Source organism: Vombatus ursinus, unplaced genomic scaffold (assembly GCF_900497805.2).
Source record: "Vombatus ursinus unplaced genomic scaffold, bare-nosed wombat genome assembly UNPS02007284.1, whole genome shotgun sequence".
Classification (NCBI taxonomy): domain Eukaryota; kingdom Metazoa; phylum Chordata; class Mammalia; order Diprotodontia; family Vombatidae; genus Vombatus; species Vombatus ursinus.
Genome location: NW_020947062.1, coordinates 27,333,908 through 27,358,088, shown reverse-complemented (window position 1 = coordinate 27,358,088; position 24,181 = coordinate 27,333,908). Strand labels below are relative to the sequence as shown.

The 24,181-nt window shown below is 34.8% G+C and overlaps 1 protein-coding gene across 2 annotated transcripts in view; it reads left to right on the top strand.

Annotated features, from left to right (window-relative positions):
• WDHD1 (WD repeat and HMG-box DNA binding protein 1) overlaps window positions 1-19,638 on the top strand; it is an 82,820-nt gene extending 63,182 nt beyond the window's left edge. Inside the window, exons 19-26 of one of the 2 annotated variants that reach the window (XM_027849160.1) lie at window positions 1,961-2,172; window positions 2,263-2,378; window positions 3,085-3,141; window positions 4,016-4,053; window positions 4,891-5,058; window positions 14,521-14,648; window positions 18,390-18,528; window positions 18,879-19,638. In XM_027849160.1, coding sequence (XP_027704961.1) covers window positions 1,961-2,172; window positions 2,263-2,378; window positions 3,085-3,141; window positions 4,016-4,053; window positions 4,891-5,058; window positions 14,521-14,648; window positions 18,390-18,528; window positions 18,879-19,073 — 1,053 coding nt within the window. In that variant the 3' untranslated portion in view covers window positions 19,074-19,638. Of the gene's footprint in view, window positions 1-1,960; window positions 2,173-2,262; window positions 2,379-3,084; window positions 3,142-4,015; window positions 4,054-4,890; window positions 5,059-5,493; window positions 5,574-14,520; window positions 14,649-18,389; window positions 18,529-18,878 lie in introns of those variants that run through there. The other variant, XM_027849161.1, reaches the window with a different exon arrangement.
• Window positions 19,639-24,181: the final 4,543 nt, after the last annotated feature.

Sequence of the window (24,181 nt, the reverse complement as noted above, 5' to 3'; positions counted from 1 at the left end):
ATTTTTAGGAACGTGCCCCATCATAGGACAACTGGCTATAGGTATATACCATTACAAAGGAAACCAGTCATAATGAAATACAGTTGTATATATATATATATATTTTCTTTTTGGTGAGGCAGTCGGGGTTAAGTGACTTGCCCAGAGTCACACAGCTAGTAAGTGTTAAGTGTCTGAGGCTGGATTTGAACTCAGGTCCTCCTGACTCCAAGGCCAGAGCTCCATTTACTGTGCCACCTAGCTGCCCCAAAATATATATTTTTCAAAAGTTCATGTACCCCAGGGTAAAAATGTCAGTTCTATAGGGAATTCTTCCTCTTTCCTATAGACCTTAGACTGGATTTCTTCTTTATCCATGGCAAATACCTTTGTCAAGATTACATGACATAAAACATGTCTCCCTCGATATTAATAATCAGAATTAAATCAGACAAAATTATATCTGTTTAGGGAACATTGTATCATTTTGACATCTCTATCAGAGACACTTTTTTGGAGAAAAGCCAAGCTTAAAGTAAAATTTTGCTCTACCAAATCAAATACTTTTTTATAGTCAACCATGTAACCATAGTGATGTTCTATGTGTGATGGTAAAGGTAGTTGTTGAAGAATATTGTTTTTAAAAGCCTGTCTTGGGGCAGCTAGGTAGTGCAGTGGGTAGAGCACTGGCCCTGAAGTCAGGAGGACCTGAGTTCAAATCCAGCCTCAGACCAAACACTTGACACTTACTAGCTGTGTGACCCTGGGCAAGTCACTTAACCCCAATTGCCTAAAAAAAAAAAAAAAGCCTGTCTCATTCCTATACATACATTCTTCAAGGAGTACCCCTGCATATATACATAGATTATTTTCATAAACATTTTTAGAGGTCAAAAAATAGGCATATGACACAATAGTTTGTATTCTAACAGTCGGTTTTGGGGAGAGGGTAAGAAGGTAATAATGAGCACTTATTTTTTTTTTCAAGGATTTTAGTATTCTCATTTCTTTCAGATACTTTGAGAAATTCTCTCTCAATTGTTACTTTCAGTACAGAACTGCTCCATGTATACATGGTCTAGTTGCTTTTCTTCCTGTCTTTTTTTTTCTCTTTTGCTTTTTTTTTTTTTTTTTAAAAGACCATGTCTATTTTCTCACATAAGTACACCAGGGACTGGGATTTAGAGTCCAAAAGTCCACTGTCATTTTTGGAAAGTTTATTGTGGGATTTTTCTAGATCTTTTTAATTTTTCATCTGTTCATTTTTCTTTTTCAAGTTTGATCCTTACATTAGCTAATCTTCGTTGTTTAGAGTGGGAAAGTAGATCAAGATAAAGAAATAGCCTTAAAGTCGGGAAGATTTGGACGTATACTAGCTATGTGGTCACTGGCAAGTCAGACCAAAAACTTTTTTGAAAGTTCTTAGAAATGGCAATACTTGGTGTTCTTTTACCTATTTCTCGTTTTTCAATGTCAGTAGGTCATTTAAACATATCAGGTTACTTTTGCCTCAATTCTATGCCGTATCTCCTCATTTTTTTCTGATTTGATACTGATTTTCATCCTTGCTATAAGAAATTAGTAGTTCTATGCATTTAGTATGTGCTAGATACTGTGCTAAGCACTGAGAATTCATATATATGTGAAAAGAGTTCCAGCCCTCAAAGAGATTTCACTCTTAATGGAAGAAGATGACACTTAAAAGAAGCAGAAAAATAGGAGGAAAGGGAGAAGCCACCCACTTGAGGAGATAGTGGAGAAAGAGGTACAGAGAGTCAGAAATGGAGCTGGGGAAGGATGAAGGAGTGAGCATGGCTAGCCTGGGTACTTTCTTAAAGTGTTGATTCCTTCTGGATATGCTTTTCTAAAAATTAATTAATTAATTTGTTTTTGGTATGTTCGTGTCTCATTATTTATAGAAACTTCACTTTTGTTGTCTGATCAAAGAATTAAGATGTCTGTTTTTTCCTCTTTGGTTTAGCTTTCTTGTAAACTGGATCGAGAGTTTCGTTGTGTGGAGCTTGCTGAATTAATGACTCAAAATGCTGTGAATTTAGCCATTAAATATGCTTCTCGCTCAAGGAAATTAATATTAGCCCAAAGGCTTAGTGAGTTGGCTGTAGAGAAGGCAACAGAACTGGCAGCATCCTTAAATGAGGAAGAGGAAGATTTTAGAAATAAACTGAATACTAGGTAAAACTAAATTTTTGGTGATAATGTTAATTTTTTCTGAATGTTATATTGGTGTTTATAATGAATATTGTTATTCCCTTTTAATTACAGTAGCACTACAGAATGGAGCCAGCCTAGGGTTGTAAATCATGAAGTTGAAGAAAATAACTCTGAGGACAGTGAAGAAGCTGATGAAATAGAAGAAAAAACAGATCTACATAAGAATAGTAAGATACATTTGGGGACAGTAAGACAAATACTTGTTTTTCTCTCTTGACATTCATGTTGTATGTCCACAGTATATTATGAGGACGTTATGTTCAGTATAACACAACAGGAAGTGTTTGGCAGCAGAAAAGCAGAAAGAAGAAAAAATAGATAAGACTGTATATTGAATAGGGTGAAGGCATAATAATAATTTTCCATAATAGTTAATTTCCATAGTAGTGATTGCTTTCTTCTGATCAAGTCTAGTGAGTTGTAGCTTATGAGTATCAGGTTAAAAAAATGTTGCATTGGAAAAGGATGCCCTCTCCCTCTATTTTTGTTCATTTGATAATCATTTACTAAGGCACTATGCCTGCTGCCTTTCCACAGAAGAAAGGAAAGTGAGGACTAGAAGATCTTAAATGCCCTATCTCAGCTAAAAGGTCTATGATTCAATGAATTAAGACATGAATCTGCCTTAATGGAACTTATGATCTCCTAGGGGGAAACAACACAAATATACAATAGAATAACTTGAGTGAACAATAGAATATGATATGAGCTTTAAAAAAAAGTAGAAGGCCAAAATGCTATCCTGATTTTGAGAAAGAAAAGCTAATTTCTGAGATGAGGGAAGAGGATCAGCTCTTTGTTGAACACTTTTGTTAGTAGTGGAGCTTAATGCTAAAATTTAAGCAATACTCTTTAATTTTAATTGCTCAATAGGACAGAATCCGTTTTGTAAAAATGGAAATTCAGCTGATGGGGCAGCTATCAAATCAGGTAAGAAACAATTTTAAGTTTTTCCTGAGGCAAAGCAGGTAGAAGGAGAGACTGTATGGAAATTCTTTCTATTGTAAACCTGGACTAAGTACTCATGCCCTGCTTTCTTCTTCTTTTTTGAGCCCAGGACTTGTTCTGCTGCTGCCCTAAGTATCCTACTCACCTTTTTTCATTTTACCTGGTCTCCTTTTTCCCAGGACACTTTGAAAAGAATTGTAAATTTCCAACTTCTTCCTATCCTTGTAGATCTGAAATAAGCATACAGCCCTTCATTGTTTTTTTTTCCCCTTCTTTCTATTATCCACAAGGAAACATAGGAGTTAAAATAGAAAATAAAAGGTGAAATTTACAAGCCTTAAAAAATAACCCTGGTCTTAATGAAAACATAAAAGTATCTTGGTCTTGTCTTTCTTAGTATCTCTTTCCTTCAATGACCTATTCTTCTACAGCTTCTAGCCCTTTCTTTATACCTAGAGTTAATGCCTGTCAATTTCTATTTGATAAGAAAATCAAGGAGAGTTTCTTTCTTGTTCTTTTCTTCTAAATATGAAATAGTCCTTTGAGTCTGTAGAGGTTTAAGTAGGATTCATTTGTTATCTGAAGAAATTCCAAATGGTCATTCTCCCTACTTTAGGCAAGAAAGCTAAAGACATGTTCCTCATAGTCTCTTAAGAAAATTTTGCTGCTCCTTTGTAAAATTATCTTAGGTTTACTATAAACTTTTTGTTAAAATAATAACTTTGTGAAATTTTGTAAGCTTTTATGCATTCTTTGAAAATAAAGGAAATATACATATATGTTTGAAGTTTTAGATAAAATATTTAATTGTAAATAAGACATATAATTGAGTTTATCTTTATTATAAATGATACAGTTACATCTAGCAACCAAGGACGAGTGAATCCCTTTAAGGTAAGAATTTTTCAAGTAATATATTTTCTGTAATTCAATAATGTTTGGGAGAAATGGTCAGACATGCTCAAAATTAAAGAACTGTTTGGGGTCATTAAAAACTGACTGTAGTATGTCATTTCACTTTTAAAGTGGAACCTAAATGCCAAACTATTTCCAATTTTTTTTATAAGCAATGTAAACAAAAGGAAATCCTTTTGAAAGTAGTTTTGAGCCAGTCAGGCATTGCAAATTTGGCTTTCTACAGGATTTTATTTTGTTTATATTGCATATCAAAGTCAGAAATGCTTGGCATTTAGGTTCTTAATAGTCCTCTTTAAAAGCGATATGACATACTGCAGTCAGTTTTTAATGGCTAAATGGTTTTAAGAAGAAGAGAAAGAACAAAACTAGTTTTCTTTGGCTAATCTTTGGCATAGTTAATAGTAACAATTTTTAGTAGCCCTAAGTATTGCCTTATATGTAGTGATTTGGCCAGTTGGAGCTTGATGTTTACCTTTGAAGTAGACACATTTTTGAATTAAGGTTTTGACACCTATATTCATCAATCTTATTTCTTTTTTTGTTTGTTTGTTTTGTTTTTTTTTGTTTTTGTTTTTGCTAGGCAATGGGGTTAAATGACTTGCCCGGGGTCATACAGCTAGTAAGTGTCAGATGTCTGAGGCCGGATTTGAACTCAGGTCCTCCAGACTCCAGGGCCAGTGGCACTGCGCCACCTAGCTGCCCCAATTTTATTTCTAAAAATAAGATTCGCTAAAACAAGTTTTCGTTGAAATTTGAAAGGAAAAGAGGTTTTTGGATTTTCTATGTGAAGTTTTAACAATGTATCTTATTTAGGTATCAGCCAGTTCAAAAGAATCAACTATTTCAGTAAATTCAACATCAAGTAACATTTTAGATAATATGAAGAAATTATCCAAGAAATCTACTGTGCCTAATCGAACTGCAAATAAGGAAAAATCCCCGGTTTTAAAACCTCTGATTCCAAAACCAAAGTCTAAGCAGGTATTATTTCCATTGATATTTATTATTTGTGAATAGCAACATCTTATATTTTTGCCTTACTTTAAATTTGGTTAGTGATTCTGGCACCCTCTACTGAGGTCCAACTCCAATACTTCATGATGATGTGGAGGAAATCCTGGACTTTTGAAGTCTATATGATTAGAGTGCATACTCTGGCATATCTAACCAAACTGGAAGGTTTTATTTTAACTATGGGCCCGCCCAGCAACAGATTATCTTTTGTCTAATGACTAGTCAGAGGGGCTCATCATCAAAAAGTTCACCACAAGGTGATGATTTTTTTTGATAACAGTAAGTAATAAAAATTATCCATTTAAGGTCATTTAAGGTTGTGATCTTCAGTGAAGGGTATATCTATACTCGTGGAAGTTGAAGGTCATTTTTAGTTTTTCTTTGTTTTATGGCTTATGACAGTGTACCCAGTGGCAGTAAGAGACATATTTTCATGGGACGCTCTCTCATCTAGTCTTATGACACTACTAAGTAAAAAGACCACCATAATAACATCTATTGAAGAAAATGGAAGAAGTAGAGAAATTCTACAAAGAACTTGATAATAAACTCCAACCTAAGTCAACATATACTTGATATTTGATGACTTCAATAAGGTGAATGAATGGATGGCAAAAAGTATGTTGGATAATAAGGCTCAAATTTGAGAAACTAGTCATGAAAGGTTTCTAGATTATTCTTAAGCTTCATGTTTGTGTATCATATGTGTTTCCATAAGTCACTAGATGTTGCAGACATTGAAAAACAACTCAAAAAAATAAAATTGGTTGTATTTTAACATACAGGTAATTTACTAGTTACTGTTCTAGAAACCATATCAGAATCAGAATCAGCTGACTCAGTACAATCAGACCATCAGCTTGTCAAAGCAAAAGTTAAAATCAACATCAAATAAAATAAAATGGATAAAGAGGAAAAGAGATTTCATACAATTACAATAGTTATTTATGAAATTTAACAGCCTACTAGCAAACTATACTGCCTGTCTTTCTCTGTACTCTTTCGCTTTCTTCTATGTATTTTTCAATGTTGTATTGGTATTGTTTTCTTTTTTTGTTTCACTTTCATTACCCACCAACTCCCTTCTTCCACTGTTCCTCTGTCTCTCATATAGAAGCCCTCTCATAATCAGTAAGTCACCAAGTAAAACAAATTGTCAGATTGTCTATGTCTGTAAATTTATGTCTGTACTTCTGGTCCATCATTTCTCATCCGAGAGTTGGGAAGAATACTTCATCATCAGCCTTCTGAAGTCCTGATTGGTCACTGTATTGATTCAGAGCTCCAAAGTCTCTCAGAGTTATTTTCCTTTATGTTTTGGTAGTCTTCATGTAAATTGTTCGCCCACTTCATTCTTCATCAGTTCAAATAAGTGTTCCTAGGCTTCTCTAAAGCTGTTATATTTGTCATTTCTTACTTGCTAGTAGTATTCATTATATTCAGATACCACAGTTTGATGATTTATTCCCCAGTTGATGAGCAACCACTTTATTTCCACATCTTTGCTACAATAAAAAATCCTGATATAAACATTTTGTACATATGGATCTTATCCCTCTTCTTTGATTTCTTTGTGGTTCTGAGTCCAAATTGTTTTCCAGAACATTTGGAACAATTCTAAAGTGTATGATTAGTGCAGTAGTGTTCCCAGTTTATTAAATAAGTTATAATTAGCATATAACTTATTTAACAAACTGGAGAATCTTCTTTTCCCATAAGCATTTGGTCATCTCTCTTTACCTCTCCCTCTTTTCCTCCATCCTTGTTCTCCCAGGCTCAAATAAACAACAAAGTTATTAGCTGTATAATTTATTAACAAAAACAACAAAATGTGATTATTTTACAGTGTATTGGCTATAAGAAAACTCACAGCCAGAGTCATCTCTAAGGTTGCTGCTACTGTAGACTTTTCAGTTCTGGAAGCTATTGCATCACTCAGTTTTTTCATGGTAGCAGCTAAATTCTATTTGTAATGTTTCTTCAGAAGATAAATTAAATTCATTTTCTCAGGAAAGAAGTTCTCTAGATCTTTTCTCTCTGAAACTTTCCAGAATGACATTATAATTCTCAGTCTCTTAAGATCACTATTCCTTCTTTAAAAGACAGTAACATTATCCATGGTCCCTGTGGGAAAACCCATTGTAACTGGATGTTACTTCTTTCCTCATGTTTAAAATTTTTTTAGTTGCCTGAAAAAGTATTTGTAGTATATCCAATCAACTTTCATAGTATGTACAATAAATTTATCATAAATGCAAAGCATCCCTTCACAGGCTAAGTGCCTAAACTATATATTGAACATGACAATTACACATTTCAGCAATACATGCAAAGAAAAAAACAACACTGCAATAATAATGGTTAAACGTAACACTTGATTGATGGTATAGACTCACCACCAGTATTCCTGAACTCTATGGCTTGTCTCTTTTTCCTAGAGGACTCTACAGTTGAAGTTCTAGACAGGAAAGGTACTGCTTCTGGGTTTGGTCCTCTTCCCTTTTCTGACTCAAGTCCTCATTAGTCCAAGGCAAAATTATAGAATTTCTGTGTACTGTTTCTGCTTTACATAAGGCATCCCCTCTGTGGGTTCTCTCTAGTCTGGCTGTTAAGAAAGCTGAGCTTCAACATTCATGTGTTACTGTTTGAGCTTTTGAGCCACTTTTCATAGTTCTTTTGAATTAAGGTGATGGTTTCAGGTTCAGTCTCTGTATCTATAAATGAATGTCCTGTATACCTTCTTCCTCACTTCACATTCTCTTCTCCAGTTGTTATACCTCACATTCAATCCTTTCTGTCTGGTGATCAAGTCTTTGTTTACTTTCTTTAAATTTCTTCAATATTTTTGAACACCAAAATTTTTCAGTAAAGCTCTATCATGTTACTTCAATTCTTAATAATCATTCAGTCTTCATACCTTTGTTTGTTTCTTGATACTGATTCTGTGGGAATCAGTTTCCTCTGAACCAAGTGATAATTCACCTCTCAAATATACTTGACATATTCATGGCCTTCTCATTCACATTTATAGTAGAGAATAGTCCTGCTTTTTCGCAGCTGGATAGAGCGGTGGATCTGGATCAGAAAGAACTGAGTTCATAGACTCAGACAATGTGTGTGTCTGTGTGACCTTGGGCTTCATTCTCTACTGCCTCAGTTTCCTCATCTATAGAATATCTACCTCCCAGAGTTGTTGTGAGGATAAAATAATACAATATTTGTAAAGCTCTTTAAAAATCTTTAAGTGTTTTATAATTGGTGGCTCTTATTTTGAATGCCTTGAATTGGGGAATGAATGGCTTTTGTATAGTAGACTTTAATTCGTTTCCCTGCTTCAAGTCTCCATCCACTCCAACCTTTGTTCTACACAGCTGCCAGTGATTTTCCTAATGTGCAGGTCTGACCAAGTCATCCCTCTGCTCAATAAATTTCATAGGCTCCCTATTACTTCCAGGATCACATATCAACTCTTTTGGCATTTTAAACCTTTGAGAAGACTGTAAAGGTAGCAAGGGATCAGGTTTTCAAAGATTACTTCCTCCACCTCCATGTACTCCATGATCCAGCCTACCTGGACTAATTGCTGCTTCTGAACTTAATGCCCCATCTCTTTAACTCTGTACTTTTGTACTGACTTTCCCTCTTGCTTAGAATATTCTCCCTTCTCACCTTCCTTTTGTGGCTTCCTCCAAGACTCAGCATAAATACTGCCTTCTGTAGTAGGTCTTTCCCTGTCCCCTACGGTGGCGTTTTTTCCTTCAGAGATGATCTTTCCTTTACTCTTTATAGGTCTTATCTGTACATGGTTATTTGCATGTTGTACCTCCCATTAGAATGTAAGCTACTTGTGAGCAGTGACTTTTTTGCTTTTCTTCTTACCCTCAGTGCTTAGCACAGTGCCAGGCATATAGTAAGTACTTAATAAATACTTATTGACTGACTGGTGCTGTTTCAAGTTGTTGTAATCTTACTGATGATGAGGTTGTGCTTACTCTTTTTTTTTTTTTGGTTTGTTTTTGTGTTTTTTATTTTTAGGCAATTGGGGTTAAGTGACTTGCCCAAGGTCACACAGCTAGTAAGTGTCAAGTGTTTCGTCAGAGACTGGATTTGAGCTCAGGTTTTCCTGACTTCAGGGCCGGTGCTCTATCCACTGTGCCACCTAGCTGCCCCGTGCTTACTCTTTTTGAGGTCCAGGATGGACTTGATTCTTCATTTCCTGGGACTGATTCTTGCACACCGGTGTGACATGCCTTTTCCTCATGCCTTCATCACTCATCTTCATCAAGGCCACTTTTGTAATAGAAGATTCTCCTTTGTAATGCATGTAATGCACTGGTGTTGATTTTGTATTAGACTATGACCTTCACTTGGGTTTTCATTTATACAAAGAAGTTGATTCTCTCTGTGGTTCTTTCTTTCTGTAAGTTATCTATAAGCTTTCATCTTCAAATCTTTGTTATCCATGTGATTCTCTTGATATGCTTCTTTAGCCCATACTTGAAAAGATGTTTTAGAGCTACTCCAAGTTGATTTTTCTATAACTGGGCTACTCAGTACAATCTCAGTCCCCTGTGCCACTGTTTTTACCTTCTATTAACTGCTCACGAGTCAAACGTTTATTCTCTGTATAGCATTTGCTAAATGTTCCTTTGGCCCAGTCCATCCTTGTAGTTCTCTGCACACTTAGGTCATTCAAATTGTTTGCTCTCTTAGGTTGTCTCACTCCTTTTTCTACTAGTCTTACTAGTAGGCTCACATCTTGTAGCACACATTTGTGTAGTGATTCTTCATTTTGATGAATAGGATTGTTGAACCTAACAGAATGCCACCTCATCACTCAAACTAGTCCAGTAGTGTTACTCTGACTTTTTCTGGAATTTTTGATCTGGTTTCAGATAGTTCTGCTCTCTGAGAACTCAGAATGAATGAGATACTCCTAGACATTGCAATAAATGGGGAACCAGGTACTATACTGATAATAAAGGCTGAGGGAAGGGAAGTAAGATGAACCTTGGAAAGAGCTGAACCTTTCTGCTTAATAATGTCACCTTCATACTAACAGGCACACTTAGAAGTAAGTGACAAAACAACAGGGATTTTTGTTTGTTTGACAGCAAAATGAAGCTTTATGCTATTGTCAGGTCTGCCTGCTCTCAAGAAGTCTCAGTTGTTTGTGCCCTGAGGACCAACTGGAGTGAAAGTACCAGTATACAGTAGTACTCCAGAACAAAAAGAAAATTACTGCCCTGGAGCAGAAAATTCCAGAGCACCTCATGACTAAAGAGGAACTGGAGAAAAGCTCATCTGATGGAGCTTTTTATTAACCAGAACATGCCAGAGAGCACAGAAGGGAGCAAAAGCACTGAAATTTAGAAGGAATCTATATTTTGTTTTGAAAATCCTTGTTCTTTGAAATAATCTTTTTGATGCTTTTTGTTATTTTAACTCACATTCACTTTCCAATAATCCTGATCTCATAAAACTCTCACTTAGAACAAAGAAAAAAATTAAAACCAGCTGACACAAAAGACAGCATTTGGTAGCATATGCAAATTATATATTCATAGTCTACCACCTGCCTACCAAAGAGAAAAAAGTATATTTCAATCTCAGACCCGTGGAACCACAAGGACTTACTGCATTTAATTTGATTTCTGACATGTTTAGTGGTGTCTGTGTGTATGTAGCCATGTATATTGTTCTCTTGGTTAACTTTTCTTTGAATTCCTCACATTTGTCACTTCTTTTCGCTCTCCTCCCCTTACCTCCTTTCCTCTTCCCTCTTGCCTCTTTTCTTTTTTTTAAAAATTTTTTATTAATTTATTTTGATTTATCAACAATCACTTCCATATGCTTTTGAGTTTAAAATTTTTCTCCCCCTTCCTCCCCACCACCCTCCCCAAGACGGCGCACAATCTGATATAGGCTATACATATACATTCCTATTAAACATATTTTCACATTAGTGATGTTGTAAGTAAAAATTAGAACCATCAGGAGGAACCACCAGAAAGAGGAAACAAAACTCAACAGAAGAGAAAAAAAATAGCAATTCAAATTCCATAGTTCTTTCTTTGGATGTGGATAACATTTTCCATCACGAGGCCTTTGGAGATGTCTTAGATCTTTGTATTGCTGGGAAGGGTTAAGTCTATCAATATTAGTCAATGCACAACGTAGCTGTTATTGTGTACAACGTTCTCTTGGTTCTGCTCACTTCACTCAGCATCAGACCATACAAATCTTTCCAAGTTTTTCTGAAGTCAGCCTGTTCATCATTTCTCATGGCACAATAGTATTCCATTACTTTCTTTTTTTTTTTTTTGCTTTTTGGTAAGGCAGTCGGGGTTAAGTGACTTGCCCAGGGTCACACAGCTAGTAAGTGTCATGGGTCTGAGACTGGATTTAAACTCATGTCCCCCTGACTTCAAGGCCAGAGATCTATACACTGCGCCACCTAGCTGCCCCCCATTACTTTCGTATACCACAACTTGCTCAGCCATTCCCCAATTGATGGGCATCCTCTCAATTTCCAATTCTTTGCCACCACAAAAAGAGCTACTATGAATATTTTGTACACGTGAGTCCTTCTCCCATTTGTATGATCTCTTTGGGATATAGCCCTAGAAATGCCTCTTGCCTCTTTTCACTGTTTCTTTGCAAAATCAATTAATACTTTGGCCAAATCTTGCATTGTTATATACTCATAGTCTCCAAGCTCTACAAAGAAGGTAGTAATATTACAATTTCTCATGTAATTTAATAGCTTTTCTTATGTAATTCTAAATTTCTTTGCAGAACAACTGGACTAATTGACAGTGCCACCAAGAGTTTATTAGTGGACCTGACTTGCCATAGCTTCTCCAGCATTAACTTTTTTATCATCTTTGACAGTTTGATGGAGATGAGGAGAAAATTTTAGTTTTTATTTCTCCTCTTAGTGATTTGGAAAATTCTTTCATATTTTAAAGAAATTAAAGGTTTTTAAAATAATTATCACTTTTCTTTAAAAAACCTCCCCTCAGCACCCAAAGAACCATCCCTTATAGCAAAGAGAAGTTCAGATATGTGTGTGTGCGTGTATCTACACATATGTATATGTATGTATATATGTACATATCTGTGTATATAAATTATAGTGGTTGAGAGAAAATAGCCGACACATCAACTGAGTCCAGCAATGCCAATCAGCCAGTCAATAATTATTTATTAAACACTTACTATATACTATACACTGTGCTAAGTACTGAGGAAACAGCAAAAGCAGCCTTTGTCTTCAAGGGACTTGTGTTGTAATGAAGGAGAAAAGATACGAACAGCAGGGTAAATACGAGTTATATAGAGTAGGGAGAAGGTAATCTCAGAAGAGAAAGCATTAGTAGCTGAGGGGGGAGGGGAAGGTGTGCACACTGCCCCACCCCCCAGGCATCCTGCTGGGATTTAAACTATTCTTGTTCCTATCTTTTAACTTTTTTTTCTTTCCCCTCTTCCTTTTGCTATTCTCACTCTCCCCAACTTATTGGGGCGAGGGGAGAGAAAAAAAAAACTCCAGTAACAAGTGGGCATGGTCAAGCAAAACAAATTCCCAAGTTGGGCATGCCCTACAACGTATGTCACAATTGATATATCTTGAGTCCAGCACTTCTTTGTCAGAAGACAGGTAGTATTCTTCATTATTAGTCTTCTGGAAATATAGTTTGTCTTTGAACAGAAATTTTAAAGGTGAATTATCTCTACAATGTTGATGTTATTGATTAAGTTGTTCTCCTGGCTCTGCTTACTTTACTCTGCATTAGTTCATATAAGTCTAACCAGGTTTCTCTGAAACTGTCCCTTTTGTGATTTCTTATGTTATAGTAATATTCCATTATATTCGTAATTATAGTCCCCACCTCTCCAAAGAAGGGAGGATGGTACGTTTTCAGATGTCTCCTTTGAGGGCAAGTTTACTCATTATAATTAGATAATATAGGTTTTTATCTTGTTGTGGTGATTTCTGTTTACATTGTTATAGTCCCTGTGTATGTTGTTTTCCTGGTTCTGCTTATTTCATTCTGCATTAATTCATGTAAAGCTTTCCATGCTTCCCTCTATTTTGCACATTCTTCTTGTCTTATAGAATAATAATATTCTATTATGTTTATGTATTACGATTCATTTAGCCATTTCCCAGTTGATGGACATCTAATTTGTTTCTAATTCTTTGCTAATACAAAAAATACTTCCTTAAAGATTTTGGTACGTATGTGTTCTATCTTTCATCACCTTTTAGGGAAGGGAGGTATAATATGCCTAGCAGTGGAATCTTTGGGTCAGAATGTGGACATAGTCACTTTGTATAATTTTAAATTATTTTCTAAATAGTTTGTACTAATGCTCAGCTCCACAACAGTATAATAATATGCCCATCTTTTACAACCCCTCCCACTTTTGACTATTCCCATATTTTTTTTCATCTTTATCAGTTTGCTGGGTATGAAGTAAAAGTGTTTGAATTTGCATTTTTTTTGGCTAGGCAATGGGGTTAAGTGACTTGCCGAGGGTCACACAGCTAGTAAGTGTTATGTGTCTGAGGCCAGATTTGAACTCAGGTCCTCCTGAATCCAGGGCTGATGCTGTATCCACTGAACCACCTACCTGCCCCAAATTTGCATTATTTTTATTAATGATTCACAGCATTTTTTCAGAGTTATTGATAGTTTGCATTTCTTTTGAGAAATATTCATATTCTTTGAACCCTTCTAGAAGGGAATGGATCTCAGTCATATATTTGTGTCAACTCCAAATATATATATATGTATAAAATCAGACTTTTATTAGGTGTTTGATGTAGGTTCCTGCCCCCTCCCAACCCTCCTGACAACTCCTCTTTTTTAGTCCAATGGTATTGGTTTTGTTTGTGTAAAAACTTTCTCATTTTATATAATCTGAATTGCTGTTTTTGCCTTTATGATCTCTTTTGTCCTTTGATCATGAAGAAAAAATAGGAAAATATCAAACTATATAACAATGCAATATACAGCTCTAGAGTGAAATTATAACAAGAGTATGATAAGAAGGTATTGTAAATCATCTTATGGAAAGTCTTGTATTGTGAATATTCAAAACCAGATCACATGTTTATATCTTGAGGATTTATGATTGTTCATCAGTTTGCTTTTCTAACACTCAAGAGCCTTATTAAAAGTCTGGGAAGAGGGGAATTGAGAGGCAAAATCTTCTGTTTGTGCCCTGAGCAAGCAAGGCTGGAATACCTGGGCAGTCTTGCTAGTATAAGGGGACTAAGTTCTGGAGTCAGGGACCTACCAGAAAGTGAGAATTATTTGAGTATGATTTTGACATGGTTTAAATGCTGTTTTCACATATACTTGTGATAAGTAAAATTATTAACCTTTATGAGATGTGATGATTTTTGTAATTCTTTTATAGGTACCAGCAACAAATTTTTTTCAGGCCTGTACCTCCCAAACAGATAAAATAGTGGAAGAGAAAAAAAATCCTGAAAATTCATTATCTGAAAGCCCTGCTATGTCTGCTCAAAATATTGAAAATGAAAGGTCAAGTTACATAAGATTTTATTGCCTTCTCAATATAGTTCATTATAGTTTTTTAAGCTTTAGTATATAACATTTATTTTAACTATATCATTTAAAGTGACATGGGTAAAATTATATTTTAACTTTTCAGATGGGGAAGGGCATCAAACTTTCTGTTAGTATTTCTATTCGTGAATTGTAAAGGTTTGACTGTACTTTGAAAAAAAATCACAATTTAACTCTGGAATTATGTATCTTTTATATTAACTGGATCTATAAAAAAAAATCTTTTTAATCTCTTTCTAGAATTGTAGCTACAGGATCCAGTAATCCTTGATATAACCAGATATTGTGGATATAGTTAGAGAATGTTTGATAATTATTATTTTTCTTTAAGATTATGGTTCAAGGAAAAGACAGTATGAGCAGAAAGTTGCAGTAACTAGTTCTGCCATTATTGTCCTGCCCACTTTATTCAGAATATTAATGTAATAACCTTTTAAAGTTTAGGAGATTTTTTTAAAACAATTTTTGAATTGCAGTTTTAATCTCAGCAAATATGAGTAGTCAAAGAACAAAATTCCCAACAAACCCATAAAATCCGAACTATTTACACTTTGAGAAAAGAAAAAATAAACTTGAGTAAAATAATAACTTTTTAAAAAAATAACAACTTTTAAACTAGATTTATTTTCCATCAATTTTTAAAGAAGTATTTATTTTTCTACTTTTCTTGGGTATGAGTTTAAATTAGGGATACATCTTACTTTGCATAATTTTTTTAAAAAATCCATTTGGAACTAGGGTTTCTATATTTAGATCTTAGACATAATCTATTAGTCCAACCCCCTTCATTTTACAGATGAGGAAACAGTGGCAGAGAGAAGTTAAGTAACTTGTTCAAGAATGACTTTTCATCTATAATTTACAAAACTCCTTAGTACATTAGGTTAAGCTGTGAACAGTAAACTTTTAGAATTTGTTAGTTCTCATTGCAATTATGCCATCAGTTTCTCTATCTCAACTTTTCCTTTCACCTCTCTATGTGCCCAAGTCCCTCATTTCTAACAGGGTAATAATAATCCTGTCATATATTGCAAGTAATAATTAAATCCACACCTAATAAAATGTGTAATGTCTTTGCTTTAACAAAGTACAAATGTAGATTTCTTATTGTTAAAGTGCAAAACAACAAAGAAAAACACCAAAGGAAAGAAAAATTCTTAAAAAGAGCATGAGAAAAGAAAAATCACCTGAAGTTAAAATTAACAAAGGTTTTTTTAAGCACCAATACAACAGTAAACTATTAAACAGTTATTTTATTAAAAGTAATACATATGAAAAAATACAATGCAGGATATTCTAAGATATATCTGCCAATGGAAAAATGACACATTTATTTTAAAAAGTAAGAATTAACATTTGGAAGAAAATTGTAAGGATCTTGAAAAAAATTAAAACAGTCATAGGAGCTAGAATTCAAACACATTAAAAAAAGATTGGGATGAAATAATTATTAAGTATTTAAATATGTAATTATTAAGTATTAAGAAATAATCATGAGTATAGAATAGAAAACCTCAAAAAATCCACAGAAGCAACTAACAACATACTATAGCAGAAAACAGGATTGCAGACAAAACATTTAGGAAAAAAATTTAGAAAATCGCTAAATTATCCAAACAGTTGGAAAACATAGCTCCAGGTGACAGACATGGAGTGATAGACAGCAACCTCAGAATTACTGACATCCTAGAAAATTTAAAAAAAAACAAAAGAATATCAACTATGTATCTTATAGTAAGCCATCACAGTAAAGTTCCCAGAATTAACAAAAAGAAGTAATATTATGCAAATAAAATCTATAGAACCTTGTCAAGAAAGAATCCAAAATCAACTGTCCTAGACATTTTAATCAAACTCCAACACTATAATAATAAGGAATAAATCCTACAAGTTGCAAGGAAGATGTTGCAGTTTTTTTAAGAGTAGAAAATTAAGAGGGTAAAAGAGACTGGTCAGAAAATTTCAAGTTCAAAAGGCCAACTTCCATAATTATTCACATAAGACTGAGGAATTTTGACTACAGTCGTTGCATAACTTAATGCATAGGTTAATAACAAATAGTAAGAATACCATATTCCCTTTGTACAGAATGATTGGAAAAAATTACAAACCTAGTAACTAACACCAGACTTGCTCTCTAAGGGGAAAAAAAATTACAGACTGAATTAGAAAAGAAAATCCAACAGCATATTATTTACAAGAGACACAGTTAATCCAGAAAGATTTACGTAATTTCAGACTGAAAGGATGGTGGTCTAAAATTTAGTATGAAGGAGGAGTAGTACTGATGAATTTAAAGAAGTATGGTTAGGGACTAGACCAATGATTTCACTGTAAAGAGATCTCCCAAGTGAAGGTGGGCACCTTCCATACAACTTATCATTTTAGAAACTCCAGTTGCCTAGAGCACTGAGAATTAAATCACTACACCAGGAACTCACAGCTAGTATGTGTCACCTGAACCCAGGTCCTTCTGGCTCTGAGGCCTGCTCATGCTTTCCTATGCCATACTGTGTCCCAAGCAGCTTTAAATGACCATAAAAGATACAGATATTGCCAAAGTTACAGATGAATTGTTAATATGCAGCGGTAGAGGCTATTTCTACACTATGAGGTCCTTGCAATGATGAAATCACAGGTCCACATATGTATGTATGTATATGCATATTCATATATGTAAAAACACAAAATTATGAAACTTTGAAACAGCCAATATGTTCCAATACATAGAAAATGGCTGAGTAAATTATGGTATAAATATAATGAAATCCTATGTCCCTGTAAAACAATGAGGGAAATATGAAGAATACGGGGAAACATAGGAAGATGTGAAGCAAATGGGCAGAACGAGAATAGTATAAACACAGTAATTGCTTCTGCATTTTTTTTTTCAACAAAAGGTTGCAAAATCTGAGAACAACTTGGAAAGACACACACCAAATTGTTTGGATTTCTTTGGTTTTCCTTTGGTTTGTTCAGATTTGCTTTATTAAATGCTAACGTTTTTATATAAGACTTTGTTCTTTGTGGGGTTTTTTGGTTGATGTATATTAAATTTATATTTTTAAAAATTAAACATAGCGTAGTAATAATGATAATGAAAAAATGATGGGTCTGAAATATCCATCAAAGGAGAAAAGGCCATGTGGACATGTTATTCCCTTAGATTTGTTTTAAGTGGTTAATGAGATGAAATCCAGATTTCATTTAAGTACGTGAAGGCAAGAAATTAAGATTTCTTTCTTTCTTAAATTTTTTTAAAACAAAGTGGTAGCAAGAAGGACTTGGGAACATTTTAATCAGAAAAGATAATTGGCATTACCTAAGGTTCAGTCCTTTCTGAATTTAACACTAATACGTATTTAATTCACAGATATTTTTGAGAAAGTGAAAAACTATCTATTTAACTTTTTCCCCCTTTTACTTGATTATATAAAGTTATGTTTGCTTGTTTAAAATAAATTATAGTACCAAGATAATTTTAAGTAATTTATTCTGGACTGTTAGCCAGGATAGTTGTGGACCACATATAGATTTTATGGAATTAATGGTTAATTAACAATTTGAAAAATGACCAGGGGGAAAATATACCTTTCAGTTATGAAAAAGTAAAGGGACCATGTAGCTTCAAGTATAAAGATAATTTTCCAAGTGTGATTAGCAGTTGAAATAGCTTTTTTGGTATAACCCTTTTAGGCCAAAGACTGGATTCCAGATGTGGCTGGAAGAAAACAGAAGTGATATTTTGGCCGATCATCCTGATTTATCAGAGGAACCAGATATAATAAGAGAGGGAATGAATAGATTTAGAATGTTGTCAGATGAAGAAAGGAAGGTAAGAAAAGCTGTAGAGAAATCTTGAAAAGTAAATATCAGTTTTTAAAAATCCATTAGGTATTTGGAAATTTAATTCTATAGAAGGACAGGAAATGAGCCTTTGTAAACTTTGTAAAATGTTACTTTACGTGTGTGTGTGTGCATGCGTGCATGTGCATGTGTGTATGGTATATGTGTTTTGTTCTAGGTCTGATTTAATTAGTGTAAATTACTCCCTCTTTAGAAACTACTTCTACCAATACAGATGGTCAACTGTTCTAGCCACTGTACTATGAACCATAAATATCCAGTCATACTTTTAAATAGCATTAGTTTTCACTTAACCTTTTTTTTTCATTGTTTTATAAGGCATGGGCCAACAAGGCCAAAGGAGGAGCTACAAAAGAAACTGAAACAAAAAAGCGGAAAGAGCCCAGCCCTGGGAATACAAAACAGAGAGAACAAGGAAATCCAAAGGAGAATCTGAATTTGTCAAAAAAACGAAAACCCCTAGATGTCTCTACCAACCAGAAACTATCAACTTTTGCATTTAAGAAAGACTAACATAAAAAAATTAACTGGCCTTAAAAAAATGTTTTTTTCATTATCACCTTTGATCATGTTTTAGCTAAGCTACATATGTCTGTTTGTGCAGAGAGTGACTAGTAAGCCCTGTCCTTTAAAAATACTGTGATTTTATCTGTACTTGTTATTTCATACGTTAAAACTATTCCTATTTACTGTTTACTCTGCCCAAATGTGGAGAGTCATTTAGGACCATTTTTGACTATTCACATTGACTAAGATAAGTAGAATGAATCAGTCTTTACCCAACTGGAAATTAGTTCTAATTTGTTTTTCTGCCTTTTAAAGTTGCTATCAAAGTCTAAATGTCTCAGAAATACCCTCTGGCAAATTATGTTTATTGTAATCACAAATAACAGGTATCACAGATCCATACAGATTTGACATCTGGCCTACCAAATCCTCTTTCAAAATGCATTGACATAAAATGGTTTTTTTCATTTGTCCAGGACTTGTCTGGCCATTTTCAAAAAGACATTGTAATGAATATGGATGTTTTATGTATATAAGTCTTTGTCTATTGTCTTTAAGAACTTTTTTAATATCTGACTTTTTATAGCTTGTTTTTATAGCATGTTTAAAATAATAAAACAGTATTTCTATGATTAACCTAGTATCTTCTTTCTTAACATTTTCATGACTGAAATTTATGGAAAGTAAAATTTATTTTTACTACCTTAATTCTCTCTCTCTCTCTCTTTTTTTTTTAGGCAGTTGGGGTTAAGTGACTTGCCCAGGGTCACACAGCTAGTTAGTGACAAGTGTTTGGTCTGAGGCCGGATTTGAACTCAGGTCCTCCTGACTTCACGGCTGGTGCTCTATCCACTGTGCCACCAACCTGCCCCTAATTCTCTTTTTTCTTAGACTTTTGAACATTAAAAAGCTGTGGGGAGAAAAAAATTTTGTAGTGATAATGTTTCAACAGCACTCTAGCCCAGAGTATAATTTCCTTTTGGGCAGCTTGATTATAGATTCTCTCAATCAATCAGTCAGTCAACATTAAGCTCCTCCTCTGTGCCAGGCACTGTGAGAAAACTGAGAATAGTTAAATAGGTATGAACTAAATTTATATAGGATTATAGACTTAGAGCTATAAGGGATCATATAAATCATCTAGTATAAGCTTCTCATTTTACAGATGAGGCAGCTGAGGCCTGGAGAGGTTGATTGAGTTGCCTGGGGTTTCATAGGTAGTCAGTGACAGAGGCAGAATCTAAAGCTAGGGCCTCTGCTTCCTAATCCACTACACTGGTGTCAAATTAAAATGAAAATGAATTTCTGTAGGCCACCTATTGACTTAGAAAACCACAAATTCACATTACCCATGTGGTGGTATATTTATTTTCTTAAACATTTCCCAATTACATTTTAATCTGGTTCTGACCTCATTCAGGAGTTTGCACCCATGGATACCTCTGCAGTAACACCAGTGCCTTTATTTTTTTCTTTAATTTTTTTTCTTAAGTTCTTTTCTTTTTTAAAAAAAATTAATTTTTTGGGACAGCTAGGTGATGCAGTGGATAGAGCACTGGCCCTGAAGTCAGGAGGACCTGAGTTCAAATCTGGCCTCAGACCAAACACTTGACACTTACTTAGCTGTGGGACCCTGCGTAAAGGCACTTAACCCCAATTGCCTAAAAAAAAAAAGAAATTAAAAAAAATTAATTTTTAGTTTTCAATATTCACTTCCATGAGATTTTGAGTTCTAAATTTTCCTCTCCCTTCCCCTTTATCCAAGACAGTGCACAATCTGATAATAGGCTCTACATATATGTTCAGATTAAGCATATTTTCACATTAGTCATGTTGTAAAGAAGACTTAGAACCAATGGGAGGAACCACGAGGAAGAAGAAACAAAAAAAAAGAAGAGCAAATTGTATGCTTCAATCTGCATTCAGACTCCATAGTTCTTTTTCTGGATGTATGTAGGGTTTTCCATCACTGGTCTTGTTTGTTGTTTTTTTGTTTGTTTTTGGTAAGGCAATGGGATTAAGTGAGTATCGTGTCTGAAGCCGGATTTGAACTCAGGTCCTGACTCTAGGGCCAGTGCTCTAGCCACTGTGCCACCTAGCTGCCCCCATCACTTGTCTTTTGGAGCTGTCTTGGATCCTTGCATTGCTGAGAAGAGCCAAGTCTATCAAAGTTAGTCACTGCACAATGTTGCTGTTACTGTGTACAATGTTCTGGTTCTGCTCACTTCACTCAGCATCAGTTCATGTTAGTCTTTCCAGGTTTTTCTGAAGTCTGCCTGCTCTTCATTTCTTATGGAGCAATAGTATTCCATTACATTCATATACCACAACTTGTTCAGCCATTCCCCAACTGATGGGCATCCCTTCAATTTCCAATTCTTGGTCACCACAGAAAGATCCAGCAGTGCTTTTCTGAGCAGAATCATAGCAGTTAAAGAGGTGATTAGAGTGGTTTGCTTTTCTTTTTACTCTTAGCCAAATGAATTTTGTTGTTGTTCAGTTGTGTCCAACTCTTAGTGACCTCATTTGAGATTTTCTTGGCAAAGATGCTGGAGTGGTTTGCCATTTCCTTTTCCAATTCATTTTACAGATGAGGAACCTGAGGCAAACAGGGTTAAGTGACTTCCCCAGGGTAACACAGCTAGTAAGTATCTGAAGCTAGATTTGAACTCAGGTCTTCCTGACTTTAGGCCTGGTGTTCTATCTACTGTACCACTTAGCTGCCATCCAAATGGATTTACTACATGTAAAATTAGAGTTAAACCAAATTATACCTATGGACTCTTTCAGCTAATAATAATAGTTAGCATTGATATAAATGTGTACAAAGCACTGTGTAAATAAGTATTTCACAAATATCTCATTTGATCCTCTCAACAATCTTGGGAGGTAGGTGCTATTATCACCCTCATTTTGCACTTGAGGAAACCTAAGTAAACAGAAATAGAAGTTAAATGACTTAACCAAAGTCACATGGGTAGTAAGTGTCTAAGGCTGTATTTGAAATCAGGTCTTGATTGGGCACAGCACTCCAATCTACTGCATCACCTAATCTAAATCTTTATGCTATTTAAAGTTTGTTCATCCCTTTTCAATTTTTCTCACAAGTCTTGTTTTATTTAAGATTAATACTAAGGAAAAATGTAGTACTAAATGAGAAATTATTCTGAGAGAGAAAAGTTTTATTTTTCAGTCATTTAGCCAATTAGCATTTATTAGCCCTACTGTGTCCCAGGTATAATGCTAAGCTCTGGGGATATAAAGAACAGCAAAATCCAGTGCCTGTTCTAAGACATCACAGTCTAATAGAGCAACATGCAAATAATGTATGAACAAGCTATATACAGGTTAAATGGAAGTCATCAACATAGAAAAGGCACAGAATTAAAGAAGATTGAGAATGCTTCCTTTAGGTGATATTTTAGCTGGAACTTGAAAAGAATCCAGGAGATAAGGAAGGAGTGTATTAATTACTTGCACAGGGGACAGTCAGTGAAATTGTCCAGAATTGGGACACAGGGTGTTATGTTTGAGAAACAGCAGAGACCAGTGTCACTGAATCAAAGACCATCTCTGTGGCTGAGACAGTGTTAAAGAGTATAGAAAGTATAGCTTCAATTGCAAAGTGCTCCTTAAAGAAATAAAGAACAACTTAAAGATCTGGAGGAACATTCAGTGCCCATGGGTGAAGCATGCCACTTGATAAAAGTAATACCAAAATTTATTTACATTCTTAATGCTGTACCAATTAAACTAGCAAAGGGAAACTTGGGATTGTAAGTTCCTGCTTTTTTTTTATTCAGCTGAATCATTATAGATTTTATTTAAGCCCTCCAGTTAGCAACTATTTAAATCCCTATGCTTTCCAAGTGTTTTTTACAAGCAGGAAATTATTGGAAATTTTCTAATCCATTCTATAATGTGCTTCATTTGATTGGTTAATTCAGTCCATTAATGAGTAAGATAATAGTTGCCAGGTTTGATTTTTCCTGCATTATTCTTGTTATATTACTTTTTTCCATTTTATCAGCACAAGGTACCTCTTTTGTTTTAAACAATGTAATATTCTCTGGATTACCAACCAGCCATTCCCCTACCCCTTCAACCTCACAAGGTTGATAAAGGTTGACAAAGCTTATTCCACTTTGTAGCAATCTGGTCTCATTCAGCCCCTTCTCTCTTGCCCACACCAAACACCATTTCCAAGCTTTTATTTTTACTGATATAATGATTGTTCATCATTGGTAACTTTTCAGGTATAATTTCAAATTACCTTCCAGAGTGGTTAGACCAATTCATAGCTCCAAAAAGATAATTAGTGTGAAAGTCTCCCAACAACTGCCATTTTCCTTTTCGTCCTCTTTGCTAATCCAGTGGTTGTGAGGTAGAATGTCAGAGTGCTTTTAGATTGCATTTCTCTTACTATTAGTGATTTGGACAATATTTTTTTCTAGAGGAGTATTAACATGGCTTAGGGAGATGGAGGCTTTCAATTTGTTGTTGTTGTGGTTCAGTTATGTCCTATTCTTCCTGACCCTGTGGTCCATACTGTCCATGGGGTTTTCTTGGCAAAGATATTAGAATACTTTGCCATTTCCTTCTCCAGTGGATTAAGGCAGAGGCTAAGTAACTTGCCCAGGGTCACACAGCTAGCAAATGTCTGAGGCCACATTTGAACTCAGGTCTTCCTGCCTCCAGACCCAGCATGCTATCCACTGAGCCATCTAGCTGGCTAAGCTTTTGATAGCCTTCATGTTTTTCAAATAAAATATTATTAGAGCAGCTAATTAAAACAGTAGCTAGCACAATACTTTTGTACTGTGACAGAGCACAAGGAATGAGGAATCAGTTTTTTGCCAGGTTTTTTTTTTTCCATCAGCTTTGGTTCATCAGTCTATCAAATGTTCACAATATTACAGTTAATTTCTCCCCAATTTTTGGATGATTAGTAGTGACAGATGTACAGCAGCAGTTTTGATCCTAAAACAAAATGTAGAAAAACAAACATCTCTTCATCTCTTCTGAGGTGCTACAAGGCTCTTTTTATCAGTGTTTTCTAGCTTTGGGGTGTGTGTGTGTGTGTGTGTGTGTGTGTGTGTGTGTGTGTGTGTGTG